Genomic DNA, 20,288 nt, shown 5'->3' with positions numbered 1-20,288 from the left:
CCGTGTGCCAGGCACTGTTCGCGTGCTTTCCACATACTATCTCATTTATTCCACAGCAGCCCATGCAATAGGTCCTCTCAGTATCCCCATTGTACAGATGAGGGGCTGAGACTCAGGAAAATAACCTGCTGCAGCCACAGAGCCATTAAGGAAGCTGGGCTGAGATGTGCTCAGACTGTCAGGGGCCAGAGCTCTGCCCCTCAGGCCCAGGCACACTGCACATATGTGCCCAGGTACACACATACACACACACACACACACACACACACACACACACACACACACAGGCTTACACCAATATACATGCATGCACACACAAGGACATCCACACAAACCTGTGTGACCATGTCCGAACCTGCCACCTTCTCCCCGGCTCTCCAACCCAACCTCAGAGGCTGCCTCATGAACAGGGTGCTATGGGCAGGGTGGGGAGAAGCAGCTAAGGGCTCCCTTTCCCCTTGGGACATTCCCCTGCCCCAATCCCATTAAGTATCGAGGTCTGACTTAGCCTTCAAGGCCCACAGCAGCTTGCCTCCTGAAACCTTCCTACCATAGGCCCAACACCCCCAACATTCACCATCAAATCACCTCCCAGCTTTGTAGAATGTCACTGCCAACAGGCTTGGGGTCACCTAGACCAAGCCTTTTTACTTTTTTTTTTAAGATTTTATTCATTTATTTGAGAGAGAGACCGAGCACAAGTAGGGGGCCAGGCAGGGGCAGAGGGAGAAACAGACTCCCCGCTGAGCAAGGAGCCCAGTGCGGGACTCGATCCCAGGACCCTGGGATCATGACCTGAGCTGAAGGCAGATGCTTAACCGACTGAGCCACCCAGGTGCTCCTGACCAAGGCTTTTTAAAGCAATAGCATTTTGTGCACCAAAACCTTAAATAGAAAGCCTGTGTAGAAACAGCCACAAGTAGGCCCACTCTGTAAGATAGTTGGGGGTAGGACAGGGAAGGCAATTTAGCAAAACTCAACTCGCCAGACAACCTGCTCACTGAATTTCCACATGCACGGACCCTCCTTATGGATATACTCAGGAATATAGGCTCCTCGTAAGCAGCCCGGGAGAAATGACCAAAGGAGGGTGTTGGCACAACAGAAAATGACTTTAAGGGAATTTGCAAAAATACCAGTTTCAATTTCAACATTCTCATATTAAATACTGAAATTTTGGCTGTTTTCCTAAGAACAGATTTATCTCCCTTGGCTAAATTCAGGAAGAAAATATTCACATGAAGAATCAATAAATTCAGGGAACAAATGTATTCATAGGAATAACATTTATATTCAGTAACTCACTACATTCAAAAATAACAAATACATGCACATATCCCTAAGGAGAGCTGGCAAACCAGGCAGACTCATCAAACTGGCCATTCCATTAGTTCCCCTGAAGCTGGGAGGGGGCCCACGCCCCCCCAGCGTTGTAACCTCTACCAAGTGGTCCCTGAGCCTCCTAGGGGGCTCCACAGAATATGGTTTGAAAATCACTGATCTAGGGGCGCCTGGGTGGCTCAGTCGGTTAAGCGTCTGCCTTCAGCTCAGGTCATAATCCCAAGGTCCTGGGACCGAGCCTGATGGTGGGCTCCCTGCTCAGCAGGAAGCCTGCTTCTCCCTCTGCCTCTGCCCCTGCCCCCACTCGTGTTCTCTCTCTTGCTTGCTCTCTCTCTCAAACAAATAAAATCTTAAAGGGAGGGGAGCAGGGATTAAAAGAAAATCACTGATCTACCCCAGAGTGCAAATGCATGACCTACACCTCAAGGGACTTGCCCAAGGTCACAGAGCCAGTTGGGCCAGAAACAGGACTTAAACCCAAGCCTCCAACTCCAATTCCAGGCTCAGTCCCTTCCCTGAGGGTTCAGAATGCCCTTGACTCTGACACCCATACAACACATAGCTACAGACACCCCACGCCACCGCCCCGCATGCCCAGCTAGAGGCCAGCAGGGGCTGAGCATCACGGGGGATGGCTCTGGAAAAGACATGTGCGGCCCAGCTTTCCCACCAGGCCTGAGCAAAGCAGCCCACCCCGCTGGCACCTCGGCCCTTACCGGTAGTGCTTGTCCCACTCAGGCCTCCGAAGCAGGTCTGAGAGCAGCAGGAAGGCCTGGGTGGTGTCCACGTGCACCGACATCTCCATGTGGAAGGAGAGGAACTTGTCTTCCTCCAGAGTGTACAGGCGGACCTGCATGGGACAGAGGGCAGCCTCGTTCCCGCGCCCCCTCCCCGGGCTATGCTGCGGGATGGAGTGGGCTGACTCTGATGCTAGAGGCCAGGGCTGCAAGCTCAGGGCTGCCACTGACTTGCTGTGTGACTGTGAAAAAGGAACTCAACCTCTCTGAGCCTTAGTCCCACCCCCTTGAAAATGGGCTGTTGAGAGAATTCAGCACAGGTGGACAGGAGCGTGCATGAGGAAGCAGTGACTAAGGCAACAATGGAACGGGTCCTCAGAGCCAGGCCCCTGTTGAAGTGCCTAATGTCACAGGTGGGAAAGTGACTCTCCCCAGGGCACAGGCAGAACTCACATCTTTCCTCAACCCAGGCTTGTGCATTGGCCCTATCTCTGCAGGGAGAAAGGAGGAGACGGAGGGAGGAAGCCACAGGGCAGAGGACAGCAGAGATGAGGGGTTGGGGGCCAGATGGTGGGTGGGCAGGAGAGAAAGATTTGGGGGTTCTCCAATCCAGGTCCTGTGGGAGCAGCTGTGTTTCTATAACTGGGCTGGTTTCACAGTCTCATCCAATTCCTTTTAAGAAATCCCCTTTTGGGGCCGCCTGGGTGGCTCAGTCAGAAGCGTCTGCCTTTGGCTCGGATCATGATCTCGGGGTCCTGGGACCAAGTCCTACATTGAGCTCCCTGCTCAGCGGGGAGTCTGCTTCTCCCTCTCCCTCTGCCCCCACCCCCACTCGTGTGCTCTCTCTCTCGCCCTACTGTCTCTCTCAAATAAATAAATAAAATATTTTTTAAAAAAATCCCCTTTTGACACAAGCGGTTTGAGATCTGCTGCTTGAGGTCAGCCGCCTCTGCCGGTGGGTGGGGTCAGCTACCTGGTTGACCTCCGAAGACAGCACCCAGTTGTCCTTGGCCACGAGCATCTTCAGGGAGGAGACATTGTTGTAACTCAGGCACACCTGGACAGAGCACACGGAGGAGCCTCACCTGCTTGCCTTCCCCGGCAGCTCTGGCCCGGGGCCACGCTGGACCAGGGGACAGGACATTGGGCCGTGAAGGGGGGTGGGTGCCGGGCCCTGGGCTTTGGGACAGGAGGCCCAGCCTCGGGCAGACTCGCTGTGTGACCCTCTTCTCAGGCTCTCAGCTCTCTCCCGCCAAACAGGGACAGAGGAAAGCCCTTTGCCAACTGTACCAATCTTGAATCAGGACACAGTATCCTGTCCCCTCAGGCCTACTTCCAAACCCATTCTGACAAGAACGGAGAGTCAGGGTCCCCACCCGCCCCCATCATGGGCCTGTGGACTGTCCCCTCAGAGAGGAAGGCCTTACCTGGTTGCTAGGGTCCCAGGGGACAGACAGGGGCATTTCTGCCTGTTTACAGGATACGATGTACTTCCTGGGAGAGAAAAGAGGACAACCATGGTCCCCGGGTAGCCCACGTCTTTCAGAAGACTTCGCTCCTGGTGCTTAGCCCAGCAGCGGGGCAGGGAATCCTGTCTGGCCAAGGAGACGGGCTGGGCACCAAGAAAACGGGAGCTAAGAGCATGCAAACTCGTTCAGAAGCAGACTGAGGCCGGGGTGGGGTGCCGGGGGAAGCTCGGTCCCCACGCCCTCGCTGAGCAATTGACTCTGGCTAAAGCAGCTTCGCCCTCGTGCCTCAGCAGTGGGGGTGGGTGTCGCACCTGCCTCATGCGGTCGTCATGAGCATGGGGGGTCGGCCTATGGGACGTGCTCCGTGGATGCACACTTCTCCTATTCGCACAGAAGGCAAACCCCAGTGTATTTCCCGCATTTTCCGGTCTGGCAATGCTTCGGCAGCAGGGGTTCACACCCCGCTGTGTTTCTCGAGCAACTGCCTCTACTCTCGGGACCCTTCTTCATCTGCCCAACACTCATCAGGGTCCATGGGAGGAACCCAGGATTCAGAAGTGGCCGGATCCCGCCAGGTTCAAATTCTCCCTCTGCCCATCATTCCTATCGGTGTGCCCATGGCTGCCTAATCCGTCTGTCCTCAGTGTCCTCGCCTGGACTATGGGCCAGGAAGACCACCGGGTAGAGAGGTGCGTGGACGTAAAGGGCCCAGCCCAGCATCCAGCACAGGGGCAGCACTGAAGGAATGCCGGTCCCTGGGGCCTGGGGAGCAGGCGGACAGCCCTGAACCCGTGTCCCCTCCCACCACCCAACCCACACTCGCCTGTCCAGTCGGATCTTCTTCCTGGCACTAGCCTCTCGGTAGCGCCGCTCGCCATCCTGGGGAGAGATGCAGAGACAGACTGTGGTGTGGGCCAGACGAGCGGCTTATGCCCTCCTCCCCACTCCCACTCCCATGTTGCTGTCTGCCCCCCAAGGCCCGAGGAGCCCCTGCAGCCCTAACGTGGAGCTCAGGTCTCATGGGGGCAGCTGCAGGCAAAGGAACCCGGACAGGAGAGGGCCGAGGCTCTGAGCTCCAGCCCCAGCTTCCCCCAGACTCTCTGACTGACTCTGGGAACACCACCTGCCCTCGCTGACCTCGGCGTCCTCCTCTGCACAAAGGGATCGCAAAGGGCACAGACATTCCTGGGCACTTGCTGCTACCAGGCACTCTTCTAAAGCACCTTCTGTGCAGAATGTCAAGTCTTGCCACAACCCTCTTGTCCCCATTTTACAGAGGAGGAAACTGAGGCACAGAAAAGTGAGTGGCTTGGGGCGCCTGGGTGGCGCAGTCGTTAAGCGTCTGCCTTCAGCTCAGGGCGTGATCCCGGTGTTCTGGGATCGAGCCCCACATCAGGCTCCTCCACTAGGAGCCTGCTTCTTCCTCTCCCACTCCCCCTGCTTGTGTTCCCTCTCTCGCTGGCTGTCTCTATCTCTGTCAAATAAATAAATAAAATCTTAAAAAAAAAAAAAAAGCGAGTGGCTTACCCAAGGTCACAGGCGTAAGAAGTGGGGCCAGGAACAGAACCCTGACGGCCTGACCCAGAGCTCACCCTCTTAACCACTGCTTCTGATGTCTCCCCACTCACAAGCATCAACTGGCACAGGCTAGGACGCACTTGTGAACTGTTCGCCACCCCTCGTCTGCCGGGCTCCTCCCACCCCCGGCCCCTGCCAATGCCCAGCTGCGGAGTGGGGGGTTTTCACAGCCAATTCTCGGCCCTGTGAGGCAGGCAGGCAGGGCAGGGGACCTTCCTAGAGAGAGGGAATGCCTCTCCAAGGTCACCCCTCAGCCCCCTGGAAGGAAGCCCGGAACTGGCCCACAGGAGACCCAAGATGGCATTTTTTAAGAGACAGGCTTTGAACCCAAGCCCCTGACTCTTGTCCTTATGCCTCTTGCTCTCCTGTCACCTCCTGCTAAAGGCCACCACTTACTGAGTGCCTACGGGGCTTAGCCAGGCACAGGGTCAGTGCCCCTCAGGCACCCCGCACAACGTCCCCGTGAGGCAGGAGTACAGATACACCTGCTTTACAGGCGGGGACTGGAAACTTGCAGAGGGCGCCCAGTAGACCGTGGCAGAGGGGAGTTCCAACCCACTTCTGACCCCAAAGCCTCCTCCAATTCCGCAGGCTCATGAACGCCTGTTACCACCTAACTGAGCTAACTGTGCACGGCCGAGTTCTTTCAGACAGACCCAGGCGTGCCTGCCTTGCACAAGGGGCATCTCTGGGGGTCACAGGGCACTGCAAGCTGGCTGTGTGCCGGCAGAGGGGCAGGGCTGAGCCCATCACTCCCTGGCTGTGTCAGAGACTAGCAGGCCCCACCACCCCAGGCAGAGAGGGAGAAGAGCTGGTGCTGGGGCAGGGCGCCACTCACCCCAGGCTGGGGCTGAATCCAGGGCAGTGTCCGAGGCTGGTCATCCGCGTCCAGGACCACGAAGGTCATGAAGGCACTGTTGATGTGCCGCCGATGGGTCTCGGCCTCCTGGCGGTAAGCCTCCACGCACACGCCCACCTCCATGCTGAAGGAGAGGGACGGCTGCTTCCATGCTGGACGGACCTTCCTGAGCCCGAGTCCCCTCCCCAACACACACATACACGCACATGCACGCACGCACACACACGCACACCTGTGCACACACGCACACTCCTGCAGCTCTCCCAGCAGCCCAGCTCAGAATGCCTCTGGTAGGAAACCCGAAACTGTTCCCTTTCCTCAGTGTTTACAGAGCACTTTCTACATGCCTGGGCCTGTGCTAGTCGTTGGGACCACAGAAATGAGTAAACTGGTTTGGTCCACGCGCTCATGGGCTAACAGGTGGGGAATGGGGCAATACATAAATATATATATAAACATACACACATGTGTATATATAATATATATGTACATAATACAGACACACGTGTATATGTACACATATGTATACAATATGCAGTGTAAACTGCAAAGGATTCTGGAAGGACATGAGCAAGAAGGTGGGGGCGCAGACTCTACTTGGAAAAAATGTCCCTTACGCACATCTTCACAAGGGCTCTAACAGCCGTGCTCCTGACAGTTCGGTTGTTGCCGTTTCTGTATATCTGTCTTCATGAATTACAAACAAGCAGCCACCCCATTCCCCTCGCTTAGGAAGCTCTACGATCCCAGCATGCGGACGGTATGCGGAGGGGGAACCAAGACCTAGGACAGGACAGTCACTGGGCCAAGGTCACACAACAGCCAGGAAGGGAAGTTGGACTGGAAGGGGGCCTTGCCGTTCCATGTTCAGGGCCCTCCCCCCCACGGCAGCAGACCGTGCGCCGGTCAGACGGTGAGTAATGACCGTGACAGTGACAATGATCCTGCACCGCACACCTTCTCTGGCCTGCCACCCGTAAGACCGCACTGAGTCCTCACAACTATGATGTAGCTGTGGCGAGCCCCATTTCATGGGCAAAACAACCGAAGCTCAAGGGGGGCGTCCGGGCGGCTCAGGCGGCTGAGCATCTGACTCTTGATTTCGGCTCAGGTCAGGATCTCGGGGCCGTGGGCTGGAGCCCCGTGTGGGACTGCACACTGAGCGTGAAGCGTGCTTGTGATTCTCTCTCCCTCTGCCTCGGTCCTCCCCTGACCCCACCCTAAACCCCGCACACCCCACCCTGCTCACAGGCTCTCTTTATCTCCCTGAAATAAATAAAGAGTACAGTTATAAGAAAAAGAAAGACAGAAGAAAAAAAAAGAACTGAAATTCAGAGATGTTCAGTGACGTGCCTTAAGCCACACAGCCAGTAAAAGGTGAGCCAAACTCGAAACCAGAGAGCCTGGCTCCCTCACTTTTTTTTTTTTTTTTTTTTTTAAGATTTTAGTTATTTATTTGAGAGAGAGAGAGCATGAACATGGGGAAGGGCAGAAGGAGAGGGAGAAGCAGGGAGACCAATGCAGGGCTCAGTCCCAGGACCCTGGGATCATGACCTGAGCCGAACTGCAGCCACTTAAAGGACTGAGCTGCCCAGGTGCCCTGTGGCTTCCTCACTTTTAACAGCTACATTATGACCTTTGAAATCACCAACACAGATACATATTTAAAGCAAGCTTTCTCGGAGGTATCAGGATTCACTCCAAATTAAGGGCTCCGGGAACAAATTGTTGTTTTCAGAGAAAGGTGGGGAAGGATTTGATAAATGAGGGAACACTGGCAAGAGGGGGCCCTATGATGTGAGCACGCACAGTACGCCAGGCCCAGAGGCAGGAGCTGGGAAGAGAGACAGTGACACGCTGAGCACAGGGTATGATCTGAGACCGCAGGAGCCACAGGGCTGGGGAGCCCAGAGGAGGGAAGAGCAGAGCTGCATCTTGGTCACGGTGAAGGCACCTAGCAGCTGGGCAGGGTTTAGACCTCATGGGCCTCAACTGCAGGGGAAAGGGTCCCTGGCAGTTTTGCAACTGGGCCCCTTCTTGGGTCAGGAAGAGCCCTCAATCCCAGGGGGCCCTGGTCCCGCCCCTTACCTATGCTTGAAGGCGTTGTTCACAATGGCTTTGAGCACCAGGCGGTCCCCAACTTGGGAAGGGCCCCGGAAGTGGAACATCTCAATGGCCTTCAGCGTAGGGTGGGCACGGCACAGCCGGCTGGAGGAGGCCAGGGTCGGGGAGACAGGATAAATGCCCCAGTGCTTCAGCCACAGGCCCGCGCCAGCCTCTCCCCCTCCCCCAGCAACAGACCCAGCCACTCCCACCCAACCCGGACAGTTCTGCTCACAGAAACAGAACTAAAGTCCCATTTCACAGCTTAGAACACTCAGGTCTATGCACGGCTAGCAAGCAGCTGAGCTTGAGGCGACAGATGAAAGGACAGGGCTTGGGTTAATCCTTCCCCCGTTTTCCCTTTAAACCCCAGCACCTGCTGCTTCTACTGCCAGAAGCCCTCCCCTTACCCAAAGCTACTTGTCATTCAAGGTCCAGCTCAAGAGCTCTTCCCCGGGAAGCCTTCCCTGACTATCTGGGCTGTGACTCTCCTCTGAGATCTTATCACACACATAGACCGGGCTGCCCGAAATGGCATTGCTTATGCACTGGGTCCCACGGGGGCAACACAGGGGAGGGACCACTTGAGCCAGGCTCTTTAGAGGTGAGGAGTAATTCCCCTGGCTGAGGAAGACATGGGTTGAAGAGGGCACTCCTGGCAGAGGGAACAGCAAATACAAAGTCATAGAGGTATGAGGGTCAGTCAGTGAATGTCAGTTATCATAGCTATAAAAAAATACCCCCATATCTAGAGAACAAGCCCCGGACAAGTGCAGAGATTCTGGAAGAAGGAAGGAATTGTTTTCACCGCTAGGGAGAAGGGAAGAGTTACAGAGGCTTCGTAGACTTTAGCAGACCAAAAGGAGAGGAAGTGGCATGGGGGGTGGGGTAGAGCATGAGCAAAGGCAGGGCTGGGAATGCGGAGGATGGGAATGGCAGGGAGCATAAGATACAGGAAGCAGCAGGCAGGGCCAGGCCAAGGGGAGGCCTAGCGCCTAGCACCGGGCCAGCCAGGGGCGTGGCATTTCCCACGCAGGTGATGAGGACTGCGGAGGTTTTCTAAGTCGAGGAGGGAACGGCCGGCTCACAGAAAAATCCCTCCTCTCTGGCTCTCCCGGTCTGAAAGCCCTAGGTTTCCCTAACAGAACAGCCAAACTCCTGAAGCCTTGAATGCCAACACCAAGCTGGGGTTTCTCCCCCAGAGGGAGCCGGCCAAGGAAAAGAGGGAGAGTGAGGGGGAAGGCAGTGCACCCACCCCTCACCTGGCTGCAATGGTGGCCACATTCTCCATCCAGGCCATGATCTGGCCCCCGAAGGTATTGCCTTGGTGATTGGCATGGGGGGGCAGGACCAGCTCCACGCTCTCCACGCGGGTCTTCTCGGCCGGCACCATGCAGCTGCAGTCTCTGCTCTCCAGATCTGACCCAGGAAGGGCAGAGGGAGGCACTGAGAGTGCCAGCCCCGGGTTAGGAACAGGAGGACTTGGGATGCGGCAGGTGAGGTTGTCGCGGGGCAGCGGGCGGGACACCCACTTGCAGAGAAGACACACCTGGGTCTGAACCTCAGCACCACCCTACACAGGTTGTATGACCATGGCCAGTCAGGGAACCTCTCTGACCCTCAGTCTTCTCATTGGTGAAGGGCAGATGTCAGACCCAACCCATGAGGATTGCAAAGATGAAGTGTGATCGTGATTCTAGAGCGCTTGGCACCAAACTAGGAGATAGACTCTCAAAAGGATAGTTCTTCCCTCCCTCTGCCCTGACAGGCCCTGTCCTTCAGGGGCAATGGCATCAGAAGATTCTTAGTAGGAGAGGCCCAACAGTGGGCAGGGCCATGGGGGGTCAGAGAAGCAGATGCTGATATGATCCCCCCAACCCAAGGAGGTGCCACACGTCTCCCATCAACCAGGGAGAGAGACCTTATCGGGTATGGCCCGTCAGAGAGGTGGCCTTTCACTTGGCTTGCAGGCTGCTCCGAGATGCCACAGGCAGGCGGGGGGGTGGGGGGCTGAGCTGAGATCTGAAGACAGGATGGGTAGGACAGTCACAGGAAGCAATGAAGCCTTGGCTTAGGTGGAGCCGAGGGCAAGTAAAAGGTCAGCACCAGGTAAAGCTGCGTGGCCAGCCAAGGGCCCGGGTGCCACGCTAAGGCATTGGGACTAACCCTTGGGTAGAAGGGCTGTCAGGACAAGAGGGATGTGGGAGGTCTGCAGTGGATGGATGGCTCTGGGGGGATCTCAAAGACACCAGGAAGAGCCAGGCCTCCCCAGCCACAGCCCCCAGACCCCACATACATAAGCACAAGGAACCGGGAGCCCCCCTTGCCGCTTTACCGGGGCCAACTGCTCCCACCTGCTCTCTCCCACTCTGGGCAGCTGAACTATGTTTGAATTGTCCTACAGCTGCCTCCTCCAGGCTTCAAGGGAGACCCCACATCCTACCGCTCTGGAGATCGGTGAGTGAGTCCAAGGTTACCCCTCTGGGCCTTTGCCCAGCCTGCGCTCTCCGTCAGGAAAACCTTTCCTTTTCTTTCCATCTGTCAAAATCCTACCACTCCACAGGAGGTCTTTGTGTGCTGGTACAGGGCAATCTCCAAGACGTACTTTCAAGGGGAAAGAAGTAAGATACAGGACAGTGTGTACGGTATATTCCCTTTTGGGTAAAAAGATAGAGCTAAATAATACATAGTATGCTTCAATAGGCAGGGACTCTTCTGGAAGGGTGCCCAAAAGGAGTAACTGGAGGGGTCTGGGTTCTGGGTAGGAGAGAGTCTTGCTTTTTATTCTATATGTATGTCTATATGCATATTATTTACATATGTATATATGTCTATATGTGTATTATGTGTATATATATATATATGTGCTTTGTAAAGAATCCTACAGTCTTCAAGGCCATGCTCAATAGTACCTTCCCCAATACCTTGAATCCTAGAGATCCAAATACATTCTGTGGACAACAAAGGGTTTTCCTCGTGTCCTAATTCTACCTTCACAGCTCCTGGGAGCTGAGCAAGAGGCCCAAACATGCCCTTCCCTGATGGAGACCTTGAGGCAAGAGGGTCATCAGGACAGTGCGTGGACGTCCCAAGGGGACTCCCTTCCTCCCTCTGCCCAGCGGGGGCTGAGGACAGAGGGGGGCACGCAGGACGCCAGCTGGCCTCCGTACCCACGGCCGCTCACCATCCTGAATGGCGCAGTTGGCCAGGAGGTCCTTGATGGTGTCCGCGTACAGCAGCCGCATGCGTCGGCGCTCGGCCGCCACGCTGTGCTCCATCTTCTCCTCCTCCGTCCGCGGCGTGATCTGCTTCAGCTTCACCTGTGGGTGGGGGTGGCGAGGGGGTGCTCAGGACAGGTTTCCTGAAACAGCAGGAGGGCCTGTGCCCCCAGCCTCATCGTACACCTGGGGTTGCTGGAGGGTTACAAGTCTTCGCCCCCTCTCTATCCCCATCTTCCTGTCTCCATGTTGACTGATATTTCACTTTCGTCCTCCAAATCTCCCCAGTCCCCTTTCTTTGGCAAAAGCACAGAGGATGGGGGGGCTGGTCGATAGAACACGTAAGGGAATGGTGAGATCTGAAGAATCCCACATGGGACACACAGGAGAGGTGGGGAAGAGGAGCGAGGGAAGGTGGCTGGGGTCTGGCCACAGTTGGGGGAAGCGTCCTCGTTGAATTCCCTGAAGCACCCCCACCTCCACCCCTCCACCAACCCCCAGCTTCACCACCCCGGTCCTGGCCTGCCACAACAAGCAGATGGGTGTAGCTCCCTACCTTGGAGAGCTCTCGGTGGGCCACAAAGGTGGCCAAGGCCTTGCACACAGTCCACTGCTTCTCAGAGCACAGGTCCTCAGAGGCCACCTGGATGCCCACCTGGAGAGGAAGAAAAGGTAGGAGGAGTGAGGAAGGGAGAAATGGAGCTCCCAACCTGAGGCTCCACCACTCGATGAGACAGGAAGGCCCACCCCAGGCCAGGACTCGTATTTCTGTATCACCTACTGAGTCGAGGAGGCCAGAAAGCTGAGATAGGTTCTGATTCTACCCCTGGATCCCTGGAAAGCCTTGGGCAAGTCACTTCCCTTCTCTCGTCCTTGATTTCCTCATCTATAAAATGGGAGTGAGCATAGGGCACCTGGCTGGCTCAGGTGTGACTCTTAATCTCAGGGTCATGAGTTCAAGCCCCACGTTGGGCATGGAGCCTACTTAAAATATGAATGAATGAGTGAATAGATGAATGAAATGGGAGGGAGCATACCTAGGAGAGAATGAAAATGAGACTGTATCTAGGAAAGGACTTAAAGTAGGTAAAATGTTGGCTACATTGAAAGATAGACATATGGGGGGTGTCCAGAGGGTACACAGAGGCAGTCAGGACTCCAGCCTCAGTGGCTCCTCAGTAACCAGTGGCCTGGCTAGGGGAAGCTGCCTGGGCCTGCCATCTACAGGTGGGAAAGAGAGTCTCTCCCCCAGAGCTCACCGAGCTCACTTAAGAACCCTGCAGCGTAGGAACCATGCTCCCATTTCACAGACGGAGAGACAGAGGCTGTGGGAGGTAAGGTAACGCACTGAAGTTCAGGGCTTTCCCTGCTCCAGCCCTGCTGCCTCCAGGGTCAGGCCCAGTGGCTGCCTTCCACACTTTCCCAAGATCACCTGGCTGCTGAAGAGGGTCTGAGGTGAGGTGTGAAGACCCAGGAGGCTGAAGGTCAAGTTTCAGGTTGGAATCTATGTGACCTGGTGACCTGAGGCAAGTCTCTTCCCCTCCCTGGGCCTCAGTTTGCCCTTCTGTGTTATGGGGTATTGGACAGGAAGATCCTTGGGATCCTCCCAGCCCTGCCAGCTGTTTCAGAACTGTGCTGCCACCACCAGGGCCCTGTGAGTGTGAGTGTGTCCAGGCTGGGGGCTGGGAAGGGAGAGCAGGTAGAAACCCCAGCCACCCACCTACCCACCGCCAGGCAGCAACCACCCCACACACCTCCATGCTGGAGTTGAAGGCCCGGTTCACCTTGGCCTTGATATTCACCACTTGTCCAACACTGGGGAGAGAAAAGCAGGAGGTGGGCCTTCCAGAGGGGAGAGAGGGAAGGAAGAGGGGCCCCAGATACTTGCAGGGCCTCTGCTGAGGGGAACTGGCAGGAGAATGTCACAGCTTACAGACCATATTCACAATGGCAATGTCACTGAGTCCTCAAAGCAAGCTGGCGAGATAGCATTAGCCCCTCATTTTACAGGTAGGGAGGTGGAGGCATGATTTCATTCATCTCCCCCTTGTGCAGTGAACGCTCAAGCTTCTCTTTGCTTGAGGCTCAACAGTACCCCCTCAGGCACCTGCCCCGCCCCTCTGTCACTCAATAAGGTTCACCCTCCCGACACTTCTTCCAACAGATGGGCCTGGCTCGCCCACAATCCTTAAGCTCCACTGGGGCCAGGATCATACCTGTCTTGCTCACCATAGACCCCTGAAGGCTTAGCACACGGCACAGGGTAGGCCCTCCATAAATAGTGGCCTACTGAATTAATGCATTCCACGTATATTGAATGCCTACTAAGTACAAGGGACTATAGACAGAGGGTGGGAAGAAAAACGGAAACATGCAAAGAATGCCTACTCTGTGCCAAGCAGTGTGCATTACCTCATTAGAGCCTCCAGATAAGCGTGACAGGTAGGTTGGGGGGGGGACTGAACATCAGAGAGGGTAAGCCAGGAGGAGGAGGAGCCAGACAGGGGCTGGGGCGACCTTGAGCAAGTCCCTTCATCTCTCTGTGCCTTAGCTCACAAACATAGACAGCACAGTTGCGAACTTCTTCCTCAAATGCACAGCCTCCTCCCCAAAGCTAGGAAGGGTCCCTTCCAAGGGGCCCGCCTGTCAAGGGGTGGCAGTGGACACAGTGGGAAGAGTCACGTGGGCCTGGGCTCCAGTCCAGCTCTAGCATGACGGTCACACTACGGAGCTGCGTGACCTTGGGTGAGTCACTTTGCCTCTCTGAGCCTATCTCCTTGTCTGTGAAGTACCGAGATGCGTGACTACTGAGGGTCAAGTGAGACGGGGTGTGACAGAGCCAGCACCAGGCCCGGCCCCACAGCAGGAGCTCCATAAATAATAGGAGCCCACGTTCGCCAAGGACTTGTCCATTTCTGTTGTCAGCAGTCCTAACAGGCATGGAAGGGACTGTCATTTCTAGGAGATGCACGCTGACCTGTGGAAGGAAGAAGTACCATGATGTCTGCAACTTACTTTCAAATAGTTGAGAAAAGAGAGAGAGAAGTATGTGTATTTATTTATCCATATACAGATAAAGCATATTTAGCCAAAAAATGTTAACTCTTGAATCTCACTGGTGGTGATCATTGCACTAGTCAAGTTTTCTAGAGTGTTGAAAGTTTTCATGATAAGAAATTAGGAAAAAATTTCCATGATCCCTAAAATAAAAATAACAGTCTATTTTCTGTGGTGCTAAAAAGAGAGATATTTATGTCTCTTCCTCCTCCCCCTCCTCCTCTTCCTCTTCTCCCTCTTCCTCCTCCTCCTCTTCCCCCTCTTCCTCTTTTTCCCCATCCTCCTCTTCTCCTCCCCCTCCTCTCGTTCCCCTTATCCTCCTCACTAGCTTCCCCCAAAGCCAGGCAGACACCCATTTGGACTCCTGAGCTCCTCTTCCCTCCTGACTCTTCCATCGCACAGCTCAAGCCCAAACTGGCTCCTTCCTAGGGTCACTGCCCAGCCTCCGGAGGGGCACCCTCAAGTCTCTAGCTCCCCAACGCACCCTCTGGGTATTCTTCATATCACAGAGAGGCAGTTCCCACAAACAATGTGAGCCCCGTGCAAGCCCTTCCCCAGGACCAATTTACTGGCAGGGGACAGAGGAGCATATTAAATGACACCACAGTGATGCTAACAGCAAAACCCAGATGGTGGAGAACTTGAGAGGGCAAATGACCAGGTCTCCTCCACAAATAAATTCTGAGGAAAAAGGAGAGAGATGGTGAGGAGACAGGGTACTGGGGGAAGGGTAGCATCTATAGATAAAAAAAAAACTTAAGAGGGGCGCCAGGGTGGCGCAGTCGTTAAGCGTCTGCCTTCAGCTCAGGGCGTGATCCCGGCATTCTGGGATCGAGCCCCACATCAGGCTCCTCCGCTAGGAGCCTGCTTCTTCCTCTCCCACTCCCCCTGCTTGTGTTCCCTCTCTCGCTGGTTATCTCTCTCTGTCAAATAAATAAATAAAATCTTAAAAAAAAAAAAACAACTTAAGAGACACAGCAACCAATTGCAACTTTATCTGCATCTTGACTTGAACAAAAAACAACTATAAAGCAAAATAAAATAGAAACAAAATCAGGAGACAGTGCGGGCCCCTGAATGCTGACTGGCTATTTGACGTGCGTGAGAAATTATTGCCAATTTTGTTTAGGTGTAGTAATGACGTTGAGGTTATGTTTAAAAGGAGTTCTTACCACTTAGAGATACATTTTGAAATATCTTTAAATGGCTAAAACCAAAAACAAAGCAAAAAACCTTCTGCAGGTTTCCTCAGGGGCAGCCAGGCCTTTCCTGGTCACCAACCTTGCTCCTGACCCATCCCCAGCTTGCCCTCCTTCCCAGGATCTTTTCTGGCCTCCCCTCCTACCCACACCCTCCTTGGCCCAGACTCACCTTCACTCTCTGAGTCCTGCAGCGGGTCCATTCACCACGCAAGTCCACTCCCTACCCCCAGCCCTCTCCTCCCTAGCTCCTCTGAGTGCCAAAACCTGTGATGGCAGCAGAGATCTAGAACTGGCCCAGACACAGCTCCCCTGGCCTTCAGAGTGTCACTACATACGGTGTTGATGGTACTGAAGTCAGCTCGAACACCTCCTCCAGGAAGCCCCCCATAACTCTATGCCATTACACTCACCCCTAGACATATAGAAAATGTGGCCCACGGGTTACGAACAAGAGGCTCCTGGGTCCTCCACTAGCTGTATGACCTTAAGCAAGTTATTTCATCTCTCTGCGCCTCAGTTTCTTCATCTGTAAAATGAGGATACTGATAGCCAGAACCTCGTAGCATTGTTCTGAGGATTAAATAAGCTAACGTATTAAAAAGACATTATAAATAATGCATCAATATTAGTTCATTCATAGTGACAAAGGTACTGTACTAATTAATATGTTAATAATAGGGGAACTGGGTGTGAGATATGTAGGAACTCTCCATATGATATTCTGAGATACAACTTTTTTGTAAATCAAAAATACTCTAAAATAAGAGATACTTAGTGGGGTGCCCGGGTGGCTCAGTCGTTAAGCGTCTGCCTTCAGCTCAGGGCGTGATCCCGGAGTTCTGGGATCGAGCCCCACATCAGGCTCCTCCACTGGGAGCCTGCTTCTCCCTCTCCCACTCCCCCTGCTTGTGTTCCCTCTCTCGCTGGCTATCTCTCTCTCTGTCAAATAAATAAAATCTTTAAAAAAAAAGAGAGAGATACTTAGAAAAAGTGTTACACAGCTGACTCATTTGTGAGAGGTCATTATTAGCAAGACAGGTACCCCTTTGAATTGAAATTATGTCTCTACATCTGCCTCCCGACAAAGGGGAGCTCCTGGGGCACAGGGACCATGTTCCAGTTGACTTTGCATACCCCAAACTCAGCATGGGCATTGGTCCGGAACAGGTGCAAGTAGTGACAAAGTACCAAATAAATGAAGACAGGGATTGGCCAAATTTTCTCCTTAACCACAACATGCTGGGTACCCAGAAAGCCATGAATCAGCCCTTGGTGTCTGATGTCCTAGGCACTGACAGTGAGTTTAGGAGCAGGCCTGGAGGCCAGAACACTGTGTGCAGACCCTGCAGCCTGTCCTGGGCTAAGGGCTTGGCATGCTCCTCGAGTCCCAGCAAAGCTAAATGGAGGCAAAGCTCAGCACAGGGCGATGCAGAGTTTTCTAATCAGGACAGACATTTTAAAACACAACCACAAAACAAAAAACTGTGAGGTAGTGAACTCCTCATTCCCAGAGGTATGTAAGCAGAAGTTGAATGACCCAAGCTTCTGACTCAGGCTTTGCCAAGGGTCCTTGCCTAGGAAACTTTCTATGGTCCAATGACCCACGACCCACAGAGAATGTCCAAGTTTGAAAGGATATGCACCAATTAAGTCTAATCCCTTCCATTCGGCAGATAGGAAAACAGAGGCCCAGAGAAAGACACTGGCTTCCCCAAAGTCCCACAGCACCCCATGATGCTGCCTCAGCAACGTCCAACTGCAAACCTGGCCGTGAGAACCCACCCCACAGCACCCAGCAGCAAGCCAGCTCCTGGTCCATGGGTCTCCCAGAGCCCCTGCAGACAGGCCTGTACTCGCTCCGCAGAGGCCCTGACAGTAGAGTCAGGTTCCAGGGTTCCAGGCAGCTCACAGGCCGACCAGGTAGGGAGATGGAGGAGGGGCCCTGGCTTCGTGGTGGGCAGACCAAGGGGACCAAGAAGCAGGAGGGGCCACTTACCTAATGGTGTGCTCAAAATAGATATCGTCCATGGAAGCGGTGACGCAGGGGCAGCCAGCGTGCCTCTCGGCTGGCGTCGGAAGAAAGCCGTGCGTTAGCAGTGTGCCCATGTCACCAGGCCTCTGAGCAAATGTCAGGTGGCCTGAGCTAAGGCTGTGCCTCCTGGCCTGCACCCCCACCCTCCTCTACTTTCTTCACCTTGGTTTCTACACCCTGACCCTGTTTATTTATCCGGGTTTTGTCTGCCTGGTGTCTCTCCCTGATGGGAGCCTGCAAGTCACTTGAGGCCCAGGAGTTTTGCCCATCTCATTCACTGCTGGGCCAGGTCGAACAGTGCCTGGCCCACGGGAGACACCCAGTGAGCAGCTGTTGAATGACTGAACGATCCCCCTGGGCTATTCTACTCCCCAGCCCTCCCAGGTGCCCCGCCTCTGCCATGGGCTTCACCCACCTCCTTTCCTTGCCTGAGTCACTCCTACCCTGGGGACTGTGCTCACCTCCACCTTAGTCCCTCCGGAATCCCTCCCCTGCCCCCAGATCTGTTCTCCCACAGACCCAACTCTGCCTCTTGCCCAGCCCCCATCAAGCAGCGCCGGGGGGCAGCGGTCACCCGTCTGTGCGCCCACCGGACTGCGAGCTCCCTGTGGGTGGGAGGATACTCAGACTCCACAAGGAGCGAAACGAGCTCACTTCAGCTCCCCTCAGCTCAGGAGGGCAGGCAGCCGTGGCCCTGGCTCCCGGCGCCCTCAGGCCCGTCGGGGCGGCCCCGCTGGGGCAGCACGGTGCAGGAGCGGGGACCCACGGGCGCAGGCCAGCCCTCAGAAGTGGGGGCGTCTGGGGGTGAGCGGGGGGGGTCTGAGCTGAGCTGGGGGGGGTGTTGCAGGCAGGGGGAACAGCAGGAGCCAAGAGCAGAATGAGGACTGAGTGCGGCGCTGGGGGGGACAGTGCCCGTCGCTGACAACCGCGGAGCCCCGCGGAGGACGCCGGTGCCCGGCAGAGGCTCACCGGACAGGCAGGCGGTGGTGTCGATCCACTTGAGCAGCTGCCCGACGCTCAGCTCGCCACGCTGGTTGGTGTGGCACGGCAGCACGAGCTGACTCATCTGCACCTCCGTGGGGTGCCGGTAGCCCTCGCCGTCAGCCATGGCGCCGTGGGCGGTCTGCGCGCGGGAGGCCGACTTGCGGGACGTGCAGTTCGAGAACACAGACACGATGCCCTGGGGGAAGGGGGGGCGGCAGGGTCAGCTCAGGGCAGCCTCTCCCGGCAACGCCCGTCCTGCGACCTGAGTGCTACGGGGGGAGCAGAGAGCACCCCGGGGCCACCTCCCCCAGACCCCAGCTCCAAGAGTGGCCACCATCCTCCAGCCTAGGCTCTCAGAGCCCCGGGGGTTCCCTGGATGCCACTTGTGCCCAGTTTCCTCTTGGCCACCAACTCCCTGTTAGCAGGACCTTGGCTGAACTTGAGGGAGGGGGAGGGCAATTCAGTCCTCCCTTCTGCTTCTGGGCCAGCTGCCTAATGTTCTGCCCCAGACTGACCTTCATTCTCTATGCAGGGAGGCCTAGTGAGCCCTCTCACAGTCAAGTCTAGGGATGTGTTCCCAATAAAGTGTTCCCAGAAGCAGCTCCTACTTCAGCTCCCGAGCGCCCTTCCTCGGGCTCCCTCATTCTTCAGATGACATCAGAGGCGCGTCTCTGCTGGGTGTTCATCTGTCCCTAGCACTTGGCTTTCCTGACCGGGAGGGCTCCGGGCCGTCACCGACCAGCTGTCTGATCCAGGCCGGTGCTACAGCAGCTGCCAGCTGGAGGAGCAGCAGAGAAAATCCTCAAACTCATGAACTGGAGGTGGAGCTTCTGCCCAGGGCCCAGCTTGCCTGTCCCCAGGCGGAAGGGATGGGGCATACACGGCACTACCTTGGACGGGCTGGGATGAGGAAGGGGGCCTCCTGTCTGCCTGGCCTGCTCTCCCTAACAGGCTGTGAATGAGAGCTGAGTACACCTGCCTGTGGGAGGACCGACATGAGTTCCAGCTCTCGTGGCCAGTGTCACAGTCACCGCCAACGTTTACATCACGCTTACTAGGCATCAGATACTCTTCTAAGCACTGTGCATGTACAAATTCCATTGTATCCACACAACAAATCCCTAAGGTGGGTTCATCGCCACCTCACTCTACAGGTGAGGCTCCAGTGAGTGCCGGAACCCAGCTGTGACCCAAGGTCTGGCTACAGAGTCTGAGGTCCTACCCACGACACCATGCTGTCTACTCCTGGGGCTGAGATGAGTCCAGGGCCCTGGGCCTGGACTCAGCAGCGACCAGTGCCATGACCAACACTGACCCTGCCACAGCTACAGATGGGGACAAGGATGGCTCTCGTGCTGGGGTCTGTCCTCCTTGGATAATTTCCCCCACGAGGCTCCCATACCTAATTCGATAAATGCAAAACACACCAACGTGACTTGTTCAAGGTCACTAACCCCCAAGCAGCAGAACTGGAATTCGAACCAGGCCTGTCTGACCCAGAACAGCTTATGGGTTCCCAGAGAGGCAGCTCATTCCCGAGAGCCCCTGGGTAGAACGTACAGTGCTCGGCATCAAGGAGAGCGATGAGGGCAGCCCCAGGAGCACTCAGCCTGGGAAGAGGCCTGCGGGGTGCCAGGTTGCCAGGCTTGCAGGCTCCTGCAGGCAGCTGGCAGGCCACTGTGGTCCAAGCAGCAGGACCTGTCACCAT

The 20,288-nt window shown here is 55.4% G+C and overlaps 1 protein-coding gene across 1 annotated transcript in view; it reads right to left on the bottom strand.

The window, feature by feature from the left end:
* The window catches only part of ACOT11 (acyl-CoA thioesterase 11), a 26,453-nt gene extending 6,165 nt beyond the window's left edge, over positions 1–20,288 (bottom strand). The window contains exons 1-15 of the mRNA XM_087866311.1: positions 20,141–20,288; positions 19,316–19,430; positions 19,085–19,184; positions 18,566–18,776; positions 17,561–17,630; positions 13,060–13,120; positions 11,862–11,960; positions 11,272–11,407; positions 9,350–9,506; positions 8,073–8,192; positions 5,964–6,108; positions 4,367–4,426; positions 3,506–3,568; positions 3,052–3,135; positions 2,058–2,191 (exon numbers count right to left, since the gene is read on the bottom strand). Coding sequence (XP_087722437.1) covers positions 2,058–2,191; positions 3,052–3,135; positions 3,506–3,568; positions 4,367–4,426; positions 5,964–6,108; positions 8,073–8,192; positions 9,350–9,506; positions 11,272–11,407; positions 11,862–11,960; positions 13,060–13,120; positions 17,561–17,630; positions 18,566–18,776; positions 19,085–19,184; positions 19,316–19,430; positions 20,141–20,288 — 1,703 coding nt within the window. The remainder of the gene's footprint in view (positions 1–2,057; positions 2,192–3,051; positions 3,136–3,505; positions 3,569–4,366; positions 4,427–5,963; positions 6,109–8,072; positions 8,193–9,349; positions 9,507–11,271; positions 11,408–11,861; positions 11,961–13,059; positions 13,121–17,560; positions 17,631–18,565; positions 18,777–19,084; positions 19,185–19,315; positions 19,431–20,140) is intronic.

Source organism: Ursus americanus, chromosome 12, assembly GCF_024610735.1.
Source record: "Ursus americanus isolate L20-20 chromosome 12, mUrsAme1.1.p, whole genome shotgun sequence".
Taxonomy (NCBI): Eukaryota; Metazoa; Chordata; class Mammalia; order Carnivora; family Ursidae; genus Ursus; species Ursus americanus.
The sequence above is the reverse complement of the archived record's forward strand: the minus strand, read 5'-3'. Positions and strand labels throughout refer to the sequence as shown.